The sequence below is a fragment of the Cygnus olor genome, chromosome 12, assembly GCF_009769625.2.
Source record: "Cygnus olor isolate bCygOlo1 chromosome 12, bCygOlo1.pri.v2, whole genome shotgun sequence".
Classification (NCBI taxonomy): Eukaryota; Metazoa; Chordata; class Aves; order Anseriformes; family Anatidae; genus Cygnus; species Cygnus olor.
In genome coordinates, this window is record NC_049180.1 from 19,270,648 (window position 1) to 19,289,635 (window position 18,988).

At 35.2% G+C, this 18,988-nt stretch overlaps 1 protein-coding gene across 1 annotated transcript in view; it reads left to right on the plus strand.

Moving 5' to 3' along the window:
- The window catches only part of ITFG1 (integrin alpha FG-GAP repeat containing 1), a 71,566-nt gene that overhangs the window by 50,795 nt on the left and 1,783 nt on the right, over positions 1-18,988 (plus strand). The window contains exons 11-17 of the mRNA XM_040571655.1: positions 935-1,085; positions 1,569-1,677; positions 4,757-4,800; positions 6,643-6,721; positions 13,715-13,839; positions 14,664-14,746; positions 16,360-16,477. Coding sequence (XP_040427589.1) covers positions 935-1,085; positions 1,569-1,677; positions 4,757-4,800; positions 6,643-6,721; positions 13,715-13,839; positions 14,664-14,746; positions 16,360-16,477 — 709 coding nt within the window. The remainder of the gene's footprint in view (positions 1-934; positions 1,086-1,568; positions 1,678-4,756; positions 4,801-6,642; positions 6,722-13,714; positions 13,840-14,663; positions 14,747-16,359; positions 16,478-18,988) is intronic.

An 18,988-nucleotide genomic window follows, 5' to 3' on the forward strand; every position in this document is an offset into this window, starting at 1 on the left:
CTGTTCCCACTGCCAAGGCAGTGATGGATCCCTGTGGGCTCCCAGGATAGTAACTGAGACTTGCCAAGGAATCAGACTCCCAGCTGGTGAAGTCCTGAAGGTTTTCACCATTCCAGTGAGAGTGGCAACCTTACAATATTAGAGGCTATGTATGATGCTACTAGCCATCAGGGTGCATATATGAACCTGCAGGTATGGACCCTGTGTCACTCATCTGTGTCTCCCACCGACAAACTGATGCATATTAGATGAATTTTTCAGAAGGGAGGCTTTTTGCTATGCCACACCTGCTACTCTGATCTGTTTGTTTCTTGTTTCAGTATTACAGCCTTTCTCTCTGTTTGTTTGTTGTGTGACAGCAAATGTCTAACTTGGTTTGTCCCATCCAGTTTTTTACTATCCTAGTAGTTTTTTGGCTTGGTTTTTGCTTTGAAACAATTGCAGATGTACTAATGGAGATGTGCTTTAATCTTAAATGTGTAAAACATCATGTAATGTGTAAGAAAATTTATTAATAGAACTTGGGGTGGGAACAGATTGTCACAAAATAATGAAAAAAGCACTGACACATTTCAAGCAGCATATAAGCTGAGGGACCATGGGGAGGGATTAAGGAAAATGGTAGTTAGGTGCACTTGAACTTGTCTCAGAATAAAGTAAGAATAATGAAATTATTCCTGCTGATTTTGAACTATTTATTTAGTGTATTCGTAGGTTTAAATCAGGTGTGACATGATGGTTGTAATTCTATCTGTGAAATTAACATAAATGCTTATGGATTTGGAAGTAACTATTGGCTGCTAGCTTTGGGTTTTTGTTTTAATGTTTTTATTTATTTACTCCATTTGTATTGGACACTAGAAAAATATTGTAGAAAAATATTTATTATTTAGACTTTTTATAGGAAGTAAGTTGTTATATATATGTTTTACAGCAACCAACAAGCCTTTTTACTAGAAAATGTCCCATGCAATAATGTGAGCTGCAAGAGCGTGCGTCGTATGTTTAAAGTTTTTTGGGAGCTCTCAGATCTAAATCAAATCAAGGATGCAGTGGTAGCAACCTTCTTTGACATATATGAAGACGTAAGTTCAGCTCTTTACTACAGCAAGCAGCATCACTCTGTGTTGCTGTATCTGTCTTTTTGTGCCGTTGGTAGACTGCTTTGTATAAACATTTGCTATACAGCTTGTGGCAGACAGTGCTTTTAGTCTGGAACATTGCTGCTACCTTGAGATGCTCTCTGGAAGCTGGGCAGGTAGCAGCAGCCCATCAGTGACTAAAAGTTTGCTGGCCGTCCATATGCTCCATTTGAGCTGCTGTCTTCCGTGGCAAGAAAGAAGCCACAGACCACGTGTGTTGCCCTGGTTAGCTGTGGATGGAGCGCTCTATCTAATATTGCCTAAGATTAATACGATATGAAAGGTGTTAATGTTAGTAGTGGAAGCATAAATTTTGCTGCACATGCTCCATGTTTTTCCTTTGCATCTCTAAGAGAATTTACTTGCTAAATTTAGATGTTATCTGGAGTAAATCAGAACTCTAACAAACTTTTTTTTTCCCTCTAGGGAATCTTGGATATCATTGTAGTAAGCAAAGGCTATCCCAACAAGGACTTTGCTATCCATACATTAAAAAACAACTTCGAGGCAGATGCCTATTTTGTTAAAGTTATTGGTAAGTTATTTCCATATAATCAAATAAACATCAGATCTTTAGGGGAATATTTGATCCTCTGTGTATGGTAATATTATGGTAATGCTCTATGCATGATAAAAGAAAAAGCATGGCATGGAAAATATTAGGGACTGCATAAGTATATTGCAGAATCTATACTTTGATACCAAACAAAAATGACTTATCTAACTTTTTTTCTTGTTTTATTTTGGTGTACTTATTTATATTCCAAGTTGATTCTGGCCATTATTTTCAGCACTTTAGCTGTTTTTTACCAGTTTTGATGGCAATATCCTTTTAAGGGTTCATCATCTTTAGAGCTTGTATTTTTGTTTTCACAAGAATGTGTGTCTTATTTCACTTGTTACCTAGAAGCAGTCTAAATCCTTCCTTGCATCCTGGAGCTTTCATTAACCAATTTTGCATTCTAGGAAAATTGTAAAGGCAGTACTAGGTCTTTAAAAGTTGATTTCTCAGCTGGCTTTTGAAGGGAGAATGAGAATTATCAAGTGTCTAATATATAATCTGCAGGGAAACTGAGTTATTCAAACTAAAAGAAATTTAAGGAAGATTCATGTCTTCAGTCCATATTGATAGATGACAAGAAATGCTGCGTCTGTGCATACAACAGAAAGTAACCAACTTAAAAAAAAAAAAAAAATGCGAAGAGTAAATAGTAAGAATAATTTCCTAAACGTCAGCTTTCCTAAAATATATCATATTATAACAATTTAGGATGACAGTTAACATAGCAAGGGTATGTGAATTAAAGCCTTGGTTTAAAAGGCTAGAGTTAGATCATGATATCTGTAACTGAAAGTAATTAAATGTTCAAATTGCGTGCCCTACCATGTTCTTCCACACTGCAAAGGTGTCGAGCTTTGAGTCCATTGCTTGTCTATCTTGCTTGATTTTTTTTTTTTTTTTGAGGAAGAGTAAAAGATGAGGCTGTAAGTAAACTCATGTGGAGAAAACTACACCAGTGAACTGGAGGTTTGCTGTGGAAAGATTGCATTTGTCTTCATTTTACTTAAATATACCTTATGCTTCAGCCTTCTACACGTCATAAGAACTGCAGCCACTACTGTGGGCTGACTTATTTATTATTTTCTCCTTAGCTTGGGATTTATTTTCATCATAACGGACTACAGTGATTTGCCATGTTGGTGGAAGCCTTCTTTTTAAATAATACTGCATATGGGTAATATAATAAACATGAGCATGCAGAAAGCCTTCTAGAAAAATCTTTTACTTCATGAAGTTATATTAGAATAACAACTGTGATATTTTGAATGAGGGAAAGGAATAATTTCTGATGTGCTTTTTGATTCAATGTATGTACTTATATCTTAAAAATCAAAGCAAGTCTTTTTTAGCATCATTTCAGGGTGTGAGCATTTCTGCATAGAAACCCCATAAAATGGGAGTTTGAGTTGTCTAAAAAAAATTGTGCTGTGATAAAGGGAGAGTATTTCTAACAAAACATGCTTTATGCCAATTGGTGTATCGCTAAATGCATTGTGTTCACTTACTTGGTATATGGACAATGAGAGCAGTTTTGCTCATTAAATCTGATGTCCAGTGCACTTGGTCAGATTATTTGTTCCAGCAGTGAAATTGAACAGCAAATTGCAGTGTGCTGTTTTGCATCAAAATGGGAAGAGTTGGTGCCACTTGCATACACACTTCTGTCTAACATATAGAATAAACTCATAGTTTTAAAAGTATATTAGTAGATACAGACAGTCTTCAAATTGTGCTTTGCCACACCTTCATTTTATTTGTCCAGATGTCCAGACTTTCTTTTTGACTATATAAAACCAACAGATGCTTCTGTATTTGGATGTCTCAAATGTTAAGTTGCAAATAAATTATAACTTGGGAGTTATAACAGTTGTTAAGATTTGCACTCAGAATATTACAAATGGTCCTTCGCTAGAACAGTACCATTTCTGACTCTAGTTTGGAATATTTTCTGATCACACTGCTACACTGTGAACGTCTTATGTACACCACTTGGTACTTAACTGTCACCAAACATTTTATACTTGAACCTCAGTGGAACCTTAAAGTAGATAGAAAATGCTTTAGAAGCTTCCTGTCGGTCAGAATGACCTGCCATCAAATCTGGTCCACATGTTTATTTTCTCTGTCTGCAGCACTTGGTTGGCAATATAACTCGTGGAGAGGTTATGTTTTTATTTGTCTGCTGCACCGATGTGGTCTTGTTTGTATCTTTTTCCCTGCTCATGGCCGTTACTGGGCTGCTTCTCAACCAAACTGTTGTCATTTAAGTCTGAACGTTGCATTGTAATGACACCTTAGATTTCTTGTATGCGTATGTGCCTGTTATTTTTCTTTTTGCTGTTATTTTCTTTTAAAAGGCATTTTAATATGATATTCTGATAATGTGACACGGTATTTTAGGTTATAGAACAGATGGCTTTCATTGTCCCTCACTTAGTGAAACTTATAAATGTTTAGTATTTCTGTAATTTAACTGATTTTTCAAGCTAACAAGTAATTTAACAACTCATAGGCTTTAGATATTAAGTAGCTTTATACCCATATGCTTACAATACTTTTGAATACATAGAATAAATGGGTAATGGCAGTTCTGTTTATTAGAATTTCAGTGAATTTCTTTAAATCAATTGTAAAGCTGTCACTAGTATATGGGGAAAAGCCTTTGCTTTCCTTTCTATCAGTTAAAACAGTAATGCTGAATATCTGTCAAGTATTTTTTTAAATGGTTAGAAGTGAATGTTAATGAATAAAATGTGTAGTCCACTATTTTTAACATGTTATAATTTGGAATTTTTTCAACTGGCAAATCTTTTGGAAGCTGCCTAACAAATGAGGTATGACAAAACAGCGATTAGCTGATTAATTTCTACAAAGCAATATATCTCAAACAGATTAAAAAAAAAAGTACATAAGTCATACAAAAGGAAGTTATTTTCTTTATGAATTTTAATGGTACATGACATCTGTTAATATACTTTAATGGGTTTCAGAGGTTGTGCTTGTAAGATGGATGTTAATATAAACACTGTAAGCTCACCTTTTGTACTTGCAGTTCTCAGTGGCCTCTGTTCTAATGACTGTCCTCGGAAAATAACTGTAAGTATAATTATAACTTTACTATTTAGCTTCAGATGAGCTGGGACTTTATTATGCTGGGAGATGTCCACATACGTAACTGAGAAGAGTCACTGACTGGAAGAATGTGTAATCCAAATCATGACTGGTCAGGTTCTATGTATTTGAGACCCATATCTTTTTCCAGCTGCCTGCTCAGAGACAAAAAGAATTGACTGATTCTGCAGTGAGCATTGTTATGCAGCATCACAAGGGCTGGATATACAGATACAAGAAAAATGTGGGACAGACTGAGCCATGGGCTGCCTGACAGCAACTTGTGGGCCAACATAGAGTATATGGGTACAATGAAGGATAGAAGAGAAGGGAAAGGAAAGTACTTGGTTCTAATGGTTCTGCAGATCAGTTACGTGTTCATGTGCTAATTTCTATTTCAAGTGTTTTAATCATCTCCAGAGACCTTGCATATCAACCACCAAACTTTCGGTTAGCAGATTAGTTTTCACAGTGAAAGATGGCCTAAAAGAGGAACTCAGAGAAATCAAAGCTAGAGTTTGCTTCTTAGCTGTGCAAAAATATGAACTTTTTCTACAAGCCTATTTTAAGTCATAAGGGTAATTTCTGTTACAAAATAATAAGGGGTTTTGGTAGTATTATTAGCTTAATTGCAAAACTAAAGGTTTAGAAAGTAGATCTTCACAACAGAACAACAGATGTTGATGAGCGCCTCATTATAAAGATCATTGAAATACTAATGCCTTCACTGTAAAAGAAATTCTGTTAGAAAGTATCATGAAGTATGTTATGCCTGAATACAGCTACCTGGGAAAAATAAAGCATGTTTTAACCTTATTTACTCATCTTTCACAGTTCTGCATTAACATATTTTATCTGTCTCCTTACCTTTCATTCTAGCCAATTCATTATTCTTTTTCAAGCTTTGATCCCATCTTTCATCATTATCACTTTATTCTTATGGTTTACAACTTACTATTTTTGAGGCATGATGTGAAATGTGTCATCTCTTCTTCAGTGTTCTTTCTGCAACTCATCTGAAAGATCATCTACTGAACTGGATGCCCTAATATCAGCTTAAATTTGGCATTTGAAGGGGAAGAAAAAAACATCTTTTTTTTCACTTGTTCCCCCCTCCCTCCCACCTTAACAAATAATTTCCCCCACGCACGCATCCCGTTCTCACTTAGGCACGTTTGACATGGTTCATCACTCAGTAATCCACCGCTCCCTTTGTTTTTTTCTTCCATTTCCCCCCTGTAACTGTACTTTGATGTTTAAACACGTTTTCTGCCTCCAAAGAATTTATTTTAAATAGATATTGGTACTTGAGAAGTGATTATTCAGCCACTTTAATTAAATAAAATACTGCTGAATAATAACAATTTTTAATGAAATACCGCTGAATAATAACAATTTTGAATTTGTGTAGTATTTTTAGCTTCAGAAAGTCTGTCAAGATGGTGCATTCTCAGAAAATATTGAATGAGTTCTGTTTTTTTCAGAACATGCAGTTATAATTTCTTTGAATTTAGTTTTCTAGTATACTTAGAACTCCCCAGAAAACATCAAACCTTTTGCCATAGGACTGAGTAGTATTGTGCTCTTCACGAGAAGCTAAATGGTACTTAGACAACTAATAAGTCTTGTTTTGAAAATGAATTTTCACATATTACCATGAGCAAAGCAATAACAAGGTTTCAGAATTATCCATATAAAGAAATCATTTTTCTGTGAAAGTGTCTTTGGTTTACTATTTAATTAGTATTGCTTTATGTGTTCCTAAAATTTTGCCTGCTTCTTCCTCCCTTCCTATACACCCTTCCCCCCCCCCCCACGCCCTTGTAGCCTTTCGGTGTTAATCAGCCTGGTCCTTACATCATGTACACAACTGTAGATGCAAATGGATACCTGAAAAATGGGTCAGGTAAGATAATCTCATAAGAATACACATGACTAAATAATAGCAATAGTCTAGGGGAAGAAATGTGGATATATTGGATCATAAATCAGTGATAATTCTCTCACCTTGAACGCTGTGCTCAGAACTGTTTATTCCACCCTAGAAAAGATAAAGAAATAAGATATCCTGAAATATGCAATACTTCTATATTCATGTGTGCTATGGGCTTGAAAGTATTAACCTGCATTTGTTGGTTAAATTAGTAATTAATGCTAATACGAAAATGCAGAATACTCTTTCCAGGTGCACAAATTCACTTTAACCAACTAATCATCCTACCAGTTTTGTTCTCAGTTTTATTGCTCTGAAGTTTTTCTTCGTAAGTGAATTCTAGTAAGAGCTTACTTGTTTAGGTAGAAACACTCAGAACTGCATCATGAGCTTAGAGATTTTTAGGTAGTCTCAGATAGAATAGTATATCAGACTCTTGCCCTTAGGCAGCCAGTTCACATTGGGTAACAACTGGCATATCTCTATTATTGCAAATTATCAAGATGAGGGCTGGCAAACTTTGTCAGAGCCAAGTCACAGAAAACCTTTTTAACCATACTGGAAAATACTGGTAAAGGCTTGTACAGGATCGCTCTCCTTATTCCTTAAAAGCATGAATTCCTGTGGATGTGGAACTTACTTCGGTGTACTGTCTTGGTTATTTGTAGTCCCAAATAACTTGAATCTGTTGGCCTACTGAAGCCAATTTTAATTGAAACATATGTGCCTCGAGTAAAACTTTACCTGTTCTTTAAAAATCAACAGTTAGGTAGAATTCCATGTGAGAAAAAGACTTTAGTTAGAGATCAACAGTTATTTGGTCTGTTTTGTCCTCAAGCTGGCCATATGGTCAATATACATACAGTTGGAGTTAGCCATAGCCTGAATGTTCTTGCCCAAGCAGTAACAAAGGAACATAGCGGACAAAGGCTTAGTGTTCTGTGGAGGGATTATGGGGACATAGAATGCAAGGCTAAAAAGTGTTGTAGGTTCCAGCCAGGAAACAGGACTGCTCGCAAAGAGATGCGGGATGGATATCCATGCAAATACAGTCATGTTTTATTTCACAGTTCATGTCATGGTTTTGAAGGCATTTTGACTCAGGCGAGATCTCTAGAGATACCTATTGTTGTCCATTTTACTTTACTGCTTATTGGAGTGCCTGTTCTGTTCTTGATGACTGGGTAACTGATCTCTTCTTTCTGCTGTTAAATAAATGCCTTGCAGTTGGTCACTACCCCTCTGTACTCTTCAGGGCTATCTTCTTGGAGTATAGAGCCATTAATAAAGCTTCTTGACAGTTGCTGTCACAGTTGCTGGAATTTACTGTAATTTCTGGATTAGAAAACGTCTTTCCAGACTGCCAATTAAAGTTCATTCAGTGTATTCATTGAATGAACATGCATCTAAATGAAGAAATCAGTGGGTTTTAAGTAGTGTAATGTATTTACTGCTTCAGGCTCACTGGGCCTTAATGTGGGCCTGCCTAAATTTGGTACATACGTGCAAAGATAAACTAACTTAATGAAAACACAGCTTCATAGTTCTCTGGCCATGTGACTTTTGAGCAGATACCGACACACAATCTTACTATCAAAGAATCAGAAGTACTGCCTATGTAACAAAGACTTTTTTGCATAAGTAAATAAACATGTTAGTAATACAATCAAACGGACCTTTTCGTCTTTAGGAAACTGCTATAAAGTAGCTATAAATCAAATAAACTACAACACAACCTCCGCTCAGATCTAATTATACTCATTTAGATTCATTGTTCATGTAGTTGGAACAGTTTTTCACTTTGCTATGTATCTGCAGTTAACACAATTTCAGACTTAAGTCCTATATTTTAAGTGAGGTCATAATATACATTTATAAAACCATGTCTAACAGCAAGTAGAATCTGTATTATCAAATCCTTAAACACTTTATATATATGTGGGATACAATAAATGATAACTGTAGAGGATTGCATGTTGGCAGACCTGGATAATTTATGATATGCTGCTTTTTAAAATAAAGTTAATTTTTATAAATTGACATAGTTTTAAGCAGAAGATGAAAAATAATGCGTTTATGGGGTCTGAATGCAGAATATATATTAAAAGCTTAATTCACAGAAATATAAGCTGATTTTGAACCTTACCTTGAGGAAATGTAGAATTACAAGTTTAGATGGGTTTGGTTTGTGTTTGACCCGTTAGCACTTGTTTTTTATGCAATCTTATAAAATAACCTAGTGGCAAAATAAAGTTGATTGAACTACTGGCATCTGTGTCATGGAAGAATGCACATAGCTTACACATTCATTTTATCTGTGGCGAGGAAAGCTGGTTTAAAATTTGGACCTAATTTATGTATCATATTCTTAATCTTTTGTTTTCCACTTTCCTCTTCCAAGGAAAGTAAAAATTTTTTTTCCTTAAAAACCTTATCTTAGGTTTGGTTGTTTGTTTTTTTTCAAGGGGGTTGCTTTTAGAAATTGAATGTTTTTTACAATTTATGCTGAGAAACATCTATCAAATATGATTTAATACTGCTATAGTACCATTCATCTTCACTACTACCATATTTACAATAATAAAAAACTGAGTCCAATCATGATGAATTTCCTTTTCTGTTTTGACATTACTGTTATTTCATAATGAATTCCAAGTGTATTATGACCCTCACAGTATTGTTGCAGGGAATTTTATAATACTCTTTGATCGGTTTCTGAATTGTAATATGTTAATAGATTTTTTTGTCTTTAATTTCTGCAAGTACTTCTCAAAATTGAGTTTTCTGTAGCTATTATATTAAGTTTGTACTTAAACTTTCTTCTCTTTCAAGTCCTACTTGTAAAATTCAGTAAATGTTTCTCTAACTGGAATTTTAATGGTATACAGGTTACTGTCATGAAAAGATTTGCCTGTTATAGCAGAATTGTGTTCTATTTGACTGTCAGGAAATACCTCAAGCAACACTTTCATGTATGTGTATTGGTTGACAGTACCAAACCCAGATGGTATTTTTGGGGCATTTATAAACCTATACATTATCTTTTCCACATTAAGTTTAAACAATATAGTATCAATACCATTTTAAAGCTATTTTTTGTCAACTTATTTCCATTCTTTATATAATACCATGGAACAATCCATAATATCCAAAGCTTTGAATTTTTGAAAGCAATAATGAGGGAATCTGATAGTTTGTTGTTACATTTTTTTATATAATATCTTTCCCAAAAAGTAACATGAATAACAACATTGTTCTTTATCTAATGAGAACAGTGTTCAGCGTTCAATTTATTTTTTCATGTCAACTGATGCTACTTCTCTTTACCACTGGTCTTGGCATAGGAACAGTTATTGGCTGGACCGCTGAAGCCAAACTTATCTATTCTTAAGTTATCCTTCCATCCCTGGGCTAAAGTAAATCATACAGTAAATGAAGAAACGTTCACCGTTCTGTTTCTGATGTTCCTAATTCTGCAGGTCTTTAGTTCTGAAATATGGTATCTTTCATGTATACAATATTCATGTGAAAAGTAGAATAACAAGGCACATATGGCTGTCCTTATCAAACTCATTTTAAGGTTCTTTGATCTGCCAAGTCTTAACTACAGGAAATTTGCATAATTGAGAGGATTTTTTAAAACATTGTTAGAATTACTCTCTCTACTATTAACATTCCAGTGTGCTGTTAAAAGATAGCAGAATAATAATTAGCGTATACTTGGTGCTTTTACTTCTACATTGCTCAATTCTCTTTTAATCTTAAAAAAGAAATACTGTTAAATTACCTACAAGGAATAGCAATTACCAAAATAAGCATTAGAATTGAGAAGTATTGGGTCTTACATCTTTCGTTAACATCTCCACAGACCTTTCCCCTCTGAGAGGGAATTCAGTTGTAACAACTTTTAATATTGAATGAATTTTATGATCAAATCAAGGTCTGTTGTAAATCTGGGAGAAGTAGGCAAACTAATTTCAGGCATGCACTCTCATCTCTTTTCTGCAGTCTGCCTTCTTCACTCCCTATTTCACCTCTTGGAGTTGTTATTTTTACAGAGATGCCACAGTTAAGTGTGTGTCATCCAGGATTTTTAACTCTACATCTGCATTTCTGGGTTTTTATTGGCTTCTAAGAAATTTCTAATATTATTCTGACAGTTTTTCAGCTGAATCCTGCATTCAACACTGCCTGACAAAAACTAGAGTAGGCTGAAGTTGAGCACAGATTGAATTAAAGCTAAGCTGTTCTTGTGAGTTGGGGGGATACATGATATGAATTTAGTAAAGTTAATCAAGTGCAACTTTAGGGGCTTTTTTTAAGGATGCTGAAGTTTAAAAAACAATGAGAAGCAAAAAGTCATTTGTGATAATAAAATAGTAGCATTACTGAATCTCACAGGTTTTGAATGTGTTTGCTTGAAGACTGCAGTAATACTGGCTTTATCGAACTGGTATCAGTTTATACAGCTCTATTTATTAACAGCTCTGACCTTGGCTAAACTGCAGTTATGTCATTTTTGCAAGCTGGAGTGGTCCACAGTAATGATCCCTGGTGTTTTCTTGAAAAGACTACCTACTTGATATTTTTGGTTTCATTTATTTTATTGTCAGTAACACAAACTGATTTTCTTAGAACTAAGTGTCCATATGGACTCAGAAAAACATAAATAAGATCAGATACTTTAATGTAGAGCAGCTGGTTAATTTACTGGACTATTTTCATAAACTGCACAAGGCCAATTTCATATTGTAGCACCAGCACAAGAGAAGCATTTTAAATTTATTAGATTGTTGCCTAGTCAAGGGCTGAACAAGTTGAATGGCAGGATTGTCGTGAAACTTCATACTATGAACATCTGGCTACCTCTAGCCATCATCATCTTTTTACTCCATTTTTCTTCCTATCTGCTATTTCTTCCCTCTTTACCACAATCCAATTTTATTGTGTTCCTGCTTGCTTTCTCCCTCTTTCATGCAATATCAGAGACCTCAAAATACCTTCTCTTTTTCTGCTTTGTGTGAGGGCCTGGCCTTGAAGTCTGTCCATCTGCTGCTTTACACTCAGATAAGACTAGCAGCTCCATAACCATAGCAGTACTGGCTGACTCCTTACCATGTTGACAAGCCAAACTGCTGAGGGAAAAATACAGTTCCTTCTATATCTTCTTGTGATAAGATCACCTTTGGCAGAGAGAGCCTGCTATTTTATGCGGTGTGTAACTTACAAAAACTATTTTTGATACGTTTTTTGATGTACCATGTCTTACATACCAGACAGACCCTTGCGATTACACAAGCAAGGCTCAACGTGGATGGAGCTTCAGGTTGATCCGTTGTTTCATGTTTTCACTTCAGCCTTTTAATTTTCTCTCTTGAAATATGTCAATATAAGTCAATAGACTTATTTTTGACTTTGTAGTTAGTATGAAATGAATAGGGTCATAATTACAGCTCGTGTATACCAAAAATATTAATCCTGTGGGCTAGGAACCCAGGAAACTAGGAACTTTTGGAAGTCTGCTTACTCTTTGTTGCGTTGAGCTCTCATGCTGTTTAACTAAATTGGATTGTGAGGTGGACACTAAATTCATCGCTGCAATAGCTGCTAGACACTTTATGTAAACATTGCAGCATGTACAAGACAATCAAAGGAAGTTTAATTTCGGTAGTCACTTGACATTGCAAGATTCATTATGTAGAATTTCACTTGTCACTGTATAGAAAGACTGTGTTCATAGTAAAAGCTTGAATCATTTAATAAATGAATACCCGAATTCTGTTAAGAGGGGGGGTTTTCTGGTTGCTCTATGTGGTGATATAGTATGTAGTACGTTTTTCTATGAGTTCTTTTTGTATAGAAACCGTATTTGAACTCTAGCAATATTGCATGCAATATTGCTAAACTTAAAATGTTCAGGTGTGAATACGTGCAGAAAGTTTGAATATCAGCAATATTATGATTTAATTGTTGCTTTACTTGAAGAGTTGGTGTTTCTAGTTTTAATTCTCTAGTTTTGTGGTGTAAAGTCATTTTTAATGAAAACATATTCTAATGTAGTTATGTCAGCTTTGGAGCTTGGGCTTTCAGAAGTATCACAGGTGTTAGTAGCACTGTATATAATAGGCATCTAAGTTGCAAGTGTGCACATTCAGTCCACTTTCCCCTTTTATTTTCAGGGCTGAATTCCCTGTGGTGCTTATGAGATGCTAATATTCGTGCTGTGGAACCAGATCACTTGCTAAGAGGCTTTCTAGAGAGAAAAAAAAAAAAAGGAATCCCCATAGGATCTGGATCAGTTTGCCAGAAATTGAGATTACAGGAGTTCTACTTAAATGGAGTAATTGGCTACCTTAGAAATAGGATGTTGGTGAACCTGTAGATAGCTCCAACAAAGAATGTTGTTTTTCCCTTACAGTCTCTCACATAGTTATTTATAATTACATGCTCTTGTGAGGACGTAACTTGCAACCACTGTAATCATGTTGTCATTAAATCAAATTATTATTTGAGAATTTATGATCATTTTCTTAGCTAATTTTGTAACAAAAAAAAACAATAGTTACTGTTTACTACTACTAAGAATGCAAACCTTTACATGTTGAGTCTGAGCTTGTAAATCAGTGGGGCAAGAGACTTGGCACTAACCATATCAAAACAAACATCAACAGCTCATTTCTTCTCAACTAGTAACAAATAGAGTTTGTTTGACATAGAAATGGCACTCAAAAGAATCATCTTACCTAGAAATCTCAAGCATTTAAGCAATTCTCTAGTGCCCACAAGTAGTTTGGAAATGTGGTATTGAGTCTTTAAGAGTTAAATAATCATGTGGTCGTTCAATTTTTTAAACATTTTTATGGTTGACCCAGAAATGTGTGTTTGTATAGAAGTCTTTGGTTTGTTTTTTGTTTTTGTTTTTTTTTCAAAATACTAACTTGAGTTTCCTTTCTAATTTTATTGCAGCTGGACAACTTAGCCAATCGGCACATTTTGCTCTCCAGTTGCCATACAATGTGCTAGGCTTGGGACGTAGTGCTAATTTCCTCGACCATTTGTATGTTGGCATTCCTCGTCCTTTAGGAGAAAAGGTTAGTTGAAATTTAAGATTGTCAAACTACTATTTGTGGTGTTACCTTTCCTAATAGAGTGTAGAGAGAAATACTGCTAGGGACACTTATTTCAGAAGTACAAATATCAAAGAAGTTTGCAAAAAAAAACACCCTATAAGGCCTGGTTTTGGGGGTGAGTGTAAGCCCTAAAGCTATAACAGTAAGAACAAAAGATGACTGGAGTTGTCTATAAATGTTAGGTATATGGTGCTTGTTCGTATCATAAATCCATATTAGGTCTGGTGGATCAATTATTATGGTCTCAGATGTAAGATTTCCCTGGGGCTGGTCTGGCTGGCCTGTAAACTCAGAATCCTTTCTGCTTCAGTGCTGGCACCATGATCAATATGATAGGAGGTGGAGATTGCCATGATAATCTAAATTTCAGGTGGAACATGGAAGTAGGGTCCTGACCACTCTGTCTTTTTAAAAACCTGATGGTACTACTTTAAGGTATTTGTATTAATATACTGTCCAAACTGTGATTTGGATAATTGCTTTGCCTGCATAAAATTCCTCTGCAGAATTGGTTCTTTTCTTCTTTCCCTATTATGTTGTTGCTTTATACTTTTTAAGCAGATGCTGTGTTTCATGTCAGCAACACTTATTTTGCTTTTTGTTGTTGTTTTTGGAGCTTTTAGAAGAAAAAGCTTTAATGAACATAAGGGAATAGTCACTTATACTTACAAAAGGAAAAAAAAAAGCAGTTGACTTTTATGTTTCAACAGAGAATTTCAGAAATCTTTGCTCTTAAATTAGGAATTGTTTGCTAGGAATTGACATAGTCTTTCTTCTTCTTTCAGTCCATAAGAAAACAAGAATGGACAGCTATCATACCAAACTCCCAGCTTATAGTCATCCCATATCCTCATAATGTTCCTCGAAGGTAATTTCGTCATCTTGAATTGAACTTCACAAAATTACATTATTAATGCCTATAAAATTAGGCATTATGTGTAGGTTAAAAAGCCACTTGTCTAAAAAGTAAATCAAAAAACAGCCAAGGAGGTGGGAGTTAGCTGTCTTCATGTTGTTGCTTCTGTGACTGGGACGAATACTTGTGAGTATTCACATGGACTCCTATGTAGTAACCATTAACAATCAAAACCTATTACCAGCTCAACTCTCGTAAATAATAACTTACTTGCTAGATTTACCAGCATTCTTTTTGAGAAATTGCAAGCATGGTAATGATGGAAGCAAGTATTTTTGTTTCGCCAAACATGCAATTTCTGCCTAGTTGCATATAAAAGCTTTGGTTCAGCCCTTCTGAATGGTATCTGTTGCCATAGGTATGAATGTTTTTCTTTAAGTAGAGGTGAAGGGGTTACTTACACAAGAGCTTCAACACTGAATTCATTTTGCAATTAAAATGTTTATCCCAGAAAGCAAGCATGTTTCTGTCTTTGCTATTAGAGAAAACATTAGTCGCATATTCCAGCTGCTTTTTGCCGCTTGATCTACTAGCGAGGTCAGTTGCATTTATCATGCAGAAATGATTCTGACATCAGTTTCAGCAGCTAATTTTACTATAGAACAAATAACAGTTGAGAAGTGATGTGCCACTTGAGTTGCTAATTAACAACCACAGGAATAACATCTGCTAGAAGTAGAAAATTTAGTTAGAAACTTGAGGTATTTAAAGGTATGCATTATATAGAAATCTTCTCAGTTGTCTTATCCTTAAACTATTTTTGCTTTCTTATAGAGAAAATTCATGGACACTATAGAATAGTGGAGGATAGAATTCTAGGAGAAATCAGATTTCATAATAAATGCTTCTTAAATTCATGTTTTCTTTTAATATAAGTGTCATTTCCTGAGAGGCCTCAACATAAGGGATCCTGCTGACAGCTTTCCCATGATGGGAAGCCTGGAGTATAAGCACGGTGTTACTGAGCCTCAGGACCCCACAACATTCTGGAGATGTCTTCCAGATGGCCTTAAGGTGCCTAGTTTTATTGCTCTCCACCATCTTCCTGACATAATCAGCTGATTCTTTTGCCTACAACTACAGTTGTCCCTGGCTAAATTTCAGACTGAGAGTCCTAAGTGTTCCCCACGAGCCTGTTCAAGAAGAGCTTCCTTTGTGGGTTAAACAGTCTGTTACAGGTTACTTCACCCTGCTTCTCCATCTCCCCAGGTCCCAGACAGTTTTGTGGAAGGCTTTCCTATGCACTTTACTTTGTCCCAGGGGGACAGTGTGAGATAAATCTAATGAGGAAAACGTCAGTCCCTGAGGATATCCATGGCGTTCCTGGATAGTTATATAGCAACTGAATTTCAACGTGGCATTACCTGAAAATAATTATATTAAGCCATATATTTCTAAGTAAAGACCATTAAGCTCCAGTCTTCAAGTATAGCCACTAGGTTTCTGTGGACCAAGTTGTTATGTGTTAACACTAGCAAGTTCTTTTCATCTTTTTAAATTAAATCTATTTTCTGCTTCCTAATGAAGGGTATTAATGTTTCCTTGGATTTTCCTCTTTTGTATAGCTGGAGTGCCAAGCTGTATCTGACCCCAAGTAACATTGTGCTGCTAACAGCTATAGCATTAATTGGTGTCTGTGTCTTCATCCTGGCAATAATTGGCATATTACACTGGCAAGAAAAGGTAAGCTTAATTAGTAGTATTTTTTCTATATTTTCTATACTATTTAACATTTCCTGATATTTTATAATGTACGTTTTTGAGTAGTTTTCTGCAGTATAACTTGACACATACTGCATTAATTCCCAAAAGGTATTTATTATTAATTCAGTATTTATTGCAAGCTTAAAAATTGACATTGTTTATTATTTAAACTCTAAGACACTTAAAAAGGGAAGTGACAAGAAACATGGATAAGCTTTTGCTATTAAGCTGTTATTCCCAACTAAATGCAAAGTTTTTGTTTTATATCTAAGTGTTCTATTTTGCAGAGTTTAAAGGAGCACTGTACTCAGAAAATGGAACATAAATTCAATTTACTTATCTTGAATTATGCTGGTAATATGAAAAAAGGAAAAACATCTCTCTTTCTCTATCTTTGTTGATTGCACTAACATTAGCATTCAAGATGGTATAGGGAGTCAATCGTGTGCATATTGGCTGCTTGCTCTGTGCGTCTGAATTACACATGCAGTGTATAGAAATCCATTGATTTGAAGAAGCATTTTGAAAGGGGCCTTTCATGTCACAAAAGAAATGCGTTCCCATTTTTCTTAACTATGTGCAGTTCACAATCATATCCAACTGGCAGAATTGCCAATAAATGCTACTACATACCCAAACCATAATCTTAGCTGTCAAATAGAATTACTGCACATTTTGACATGGTAGAACTGTTTGTTATTTTGTGCTTGTGGAAATAAAATGACCTTGTTAAATATATAAAATATATAGATAGGCTTTGCGCATGCTTCATATTTAAATATTACTTGTCTGTCATTCTCCACTCTTCAAAATGTTAAATACAGTCTCCAAATAATAGCAATGCTGGGTGTGAAACACCCAAAGCAAGGAAATACAAATTTCATGACAACTGTCCTTAATGTGTCCTAATGTACCAAGAAAGCATTGCTAAATGGTAGCTTGGACTATGCACTGGCTGGGTTTAACTCTGTCTTCAAGACATCTTGAGCGACAAGTAACAAAAAATATTAAAAAAAAAAAAAAAAAAAATGGGGTTGTGAAGGACTAACTATATACCAATTCCATCTGGAGAAACTGAGGTTTAATGTCAATGTTGAAAACAATTCTATATGTAATAATTCATGTATTTTAATGTAAAAAAGCACTCAGCCCAGAGTGTTTGCTTTCTGAACCCTTTTAAACCCCATTAAGTGTATGTGAATGAAATGGTATTGCTTATATGTTAAACTCCTTTGCAGCAGCTGCATCTTGCTCAAAATAGGCGCAAATATTTAGATATATTATGTGTATTTTCAGAGCACTATATAAATACTTGTTAATTCCAATAATTTTCCAATGCCCTCCCATTGATTTTTGCCTTCCCAATTTTTAGAAGAAATGGTTGAGGTATAGAACAAGAAAGAATCTGACCATAGCTGAACTGTGCATCACTGGCGTGACTGGGGGGATTCAATTCGAAAGTTGCTTGTTTCTGAGTTTATGCTTGCTTTACTGCCTCTTTCAGTAATCCTCTCATAAAAATACTGTTCTGCCTAAATGCTGTTTTCCCCTGCAGATTTCTAGAGTACCTATCACAAAGAAAGAAAGGGGAAATGTACAGGCAGTTACAATCTCTTCTTTTTCCCAAGAGGATATATTGGTCTGTAAGCTGCAGTGTTCTATTCAGCAGTTAAAATAAACCATGTACTTTGACCTCTGCAGATAAGTAGTCGAAGTTCTTAGTCTACAATAGTTCTTATGCACTCATTTACCAGCCGCTACTGTATTGTTTAAATAACTGTGGTATTTAGGGATATTATGTTACTCTGTCATTCCTTAGAAATTTTGTATCCACTTAAAAAAAAAAAAAAAAAAAAAAAAGCTGTCAAATCTCAGTTCCTAGTTTTTACTATTACTCCTCTTACAACAGTATAGTCTGCTACATTAGCTAAGGACCTCGATGTTCCTGTATTCTGATTCTTTTTAATTTGCTTTGTGGTGTTGGCACTATGCATTGACGATAATCCTGCTAGGCAGCTTTGGATGGATTCATTAGAATATAAGTTGGTCAAATTTTGAAGTGGTAATTTTTTCATGAAGCAGACAAAAAATGGAGTGAAAATTACTTTCTAAGTGAGACCACAAAAAATTGTGGAATGTGACAAGCATTTCAATGTCAGAATATGCCACTCCCCTTTTCCCACCCTATTTTTGACATTCAGAATACTACTGGAATTGATAAAGCCTCTGCCAAAAAGCCAGGCTGATGTATGTTAAACTTCCCTGACAGCTCTGCTGCTGCTACGAAATGCAATAAAATCCATAGTTAAACCAATGGAATCACTGTCACGTATAAATGTTGTGTGATGAGGAAATCTTTGGCCTTGAACCAGAGCAGATGACAAATTTTCATGGCAGAACACATGCACTGATTTCTACCAAAATTGTCATGTATATTTATCAACTCGGGTACAAATCTGAATGCCCACACAACAGCATACTGTAAAGGTT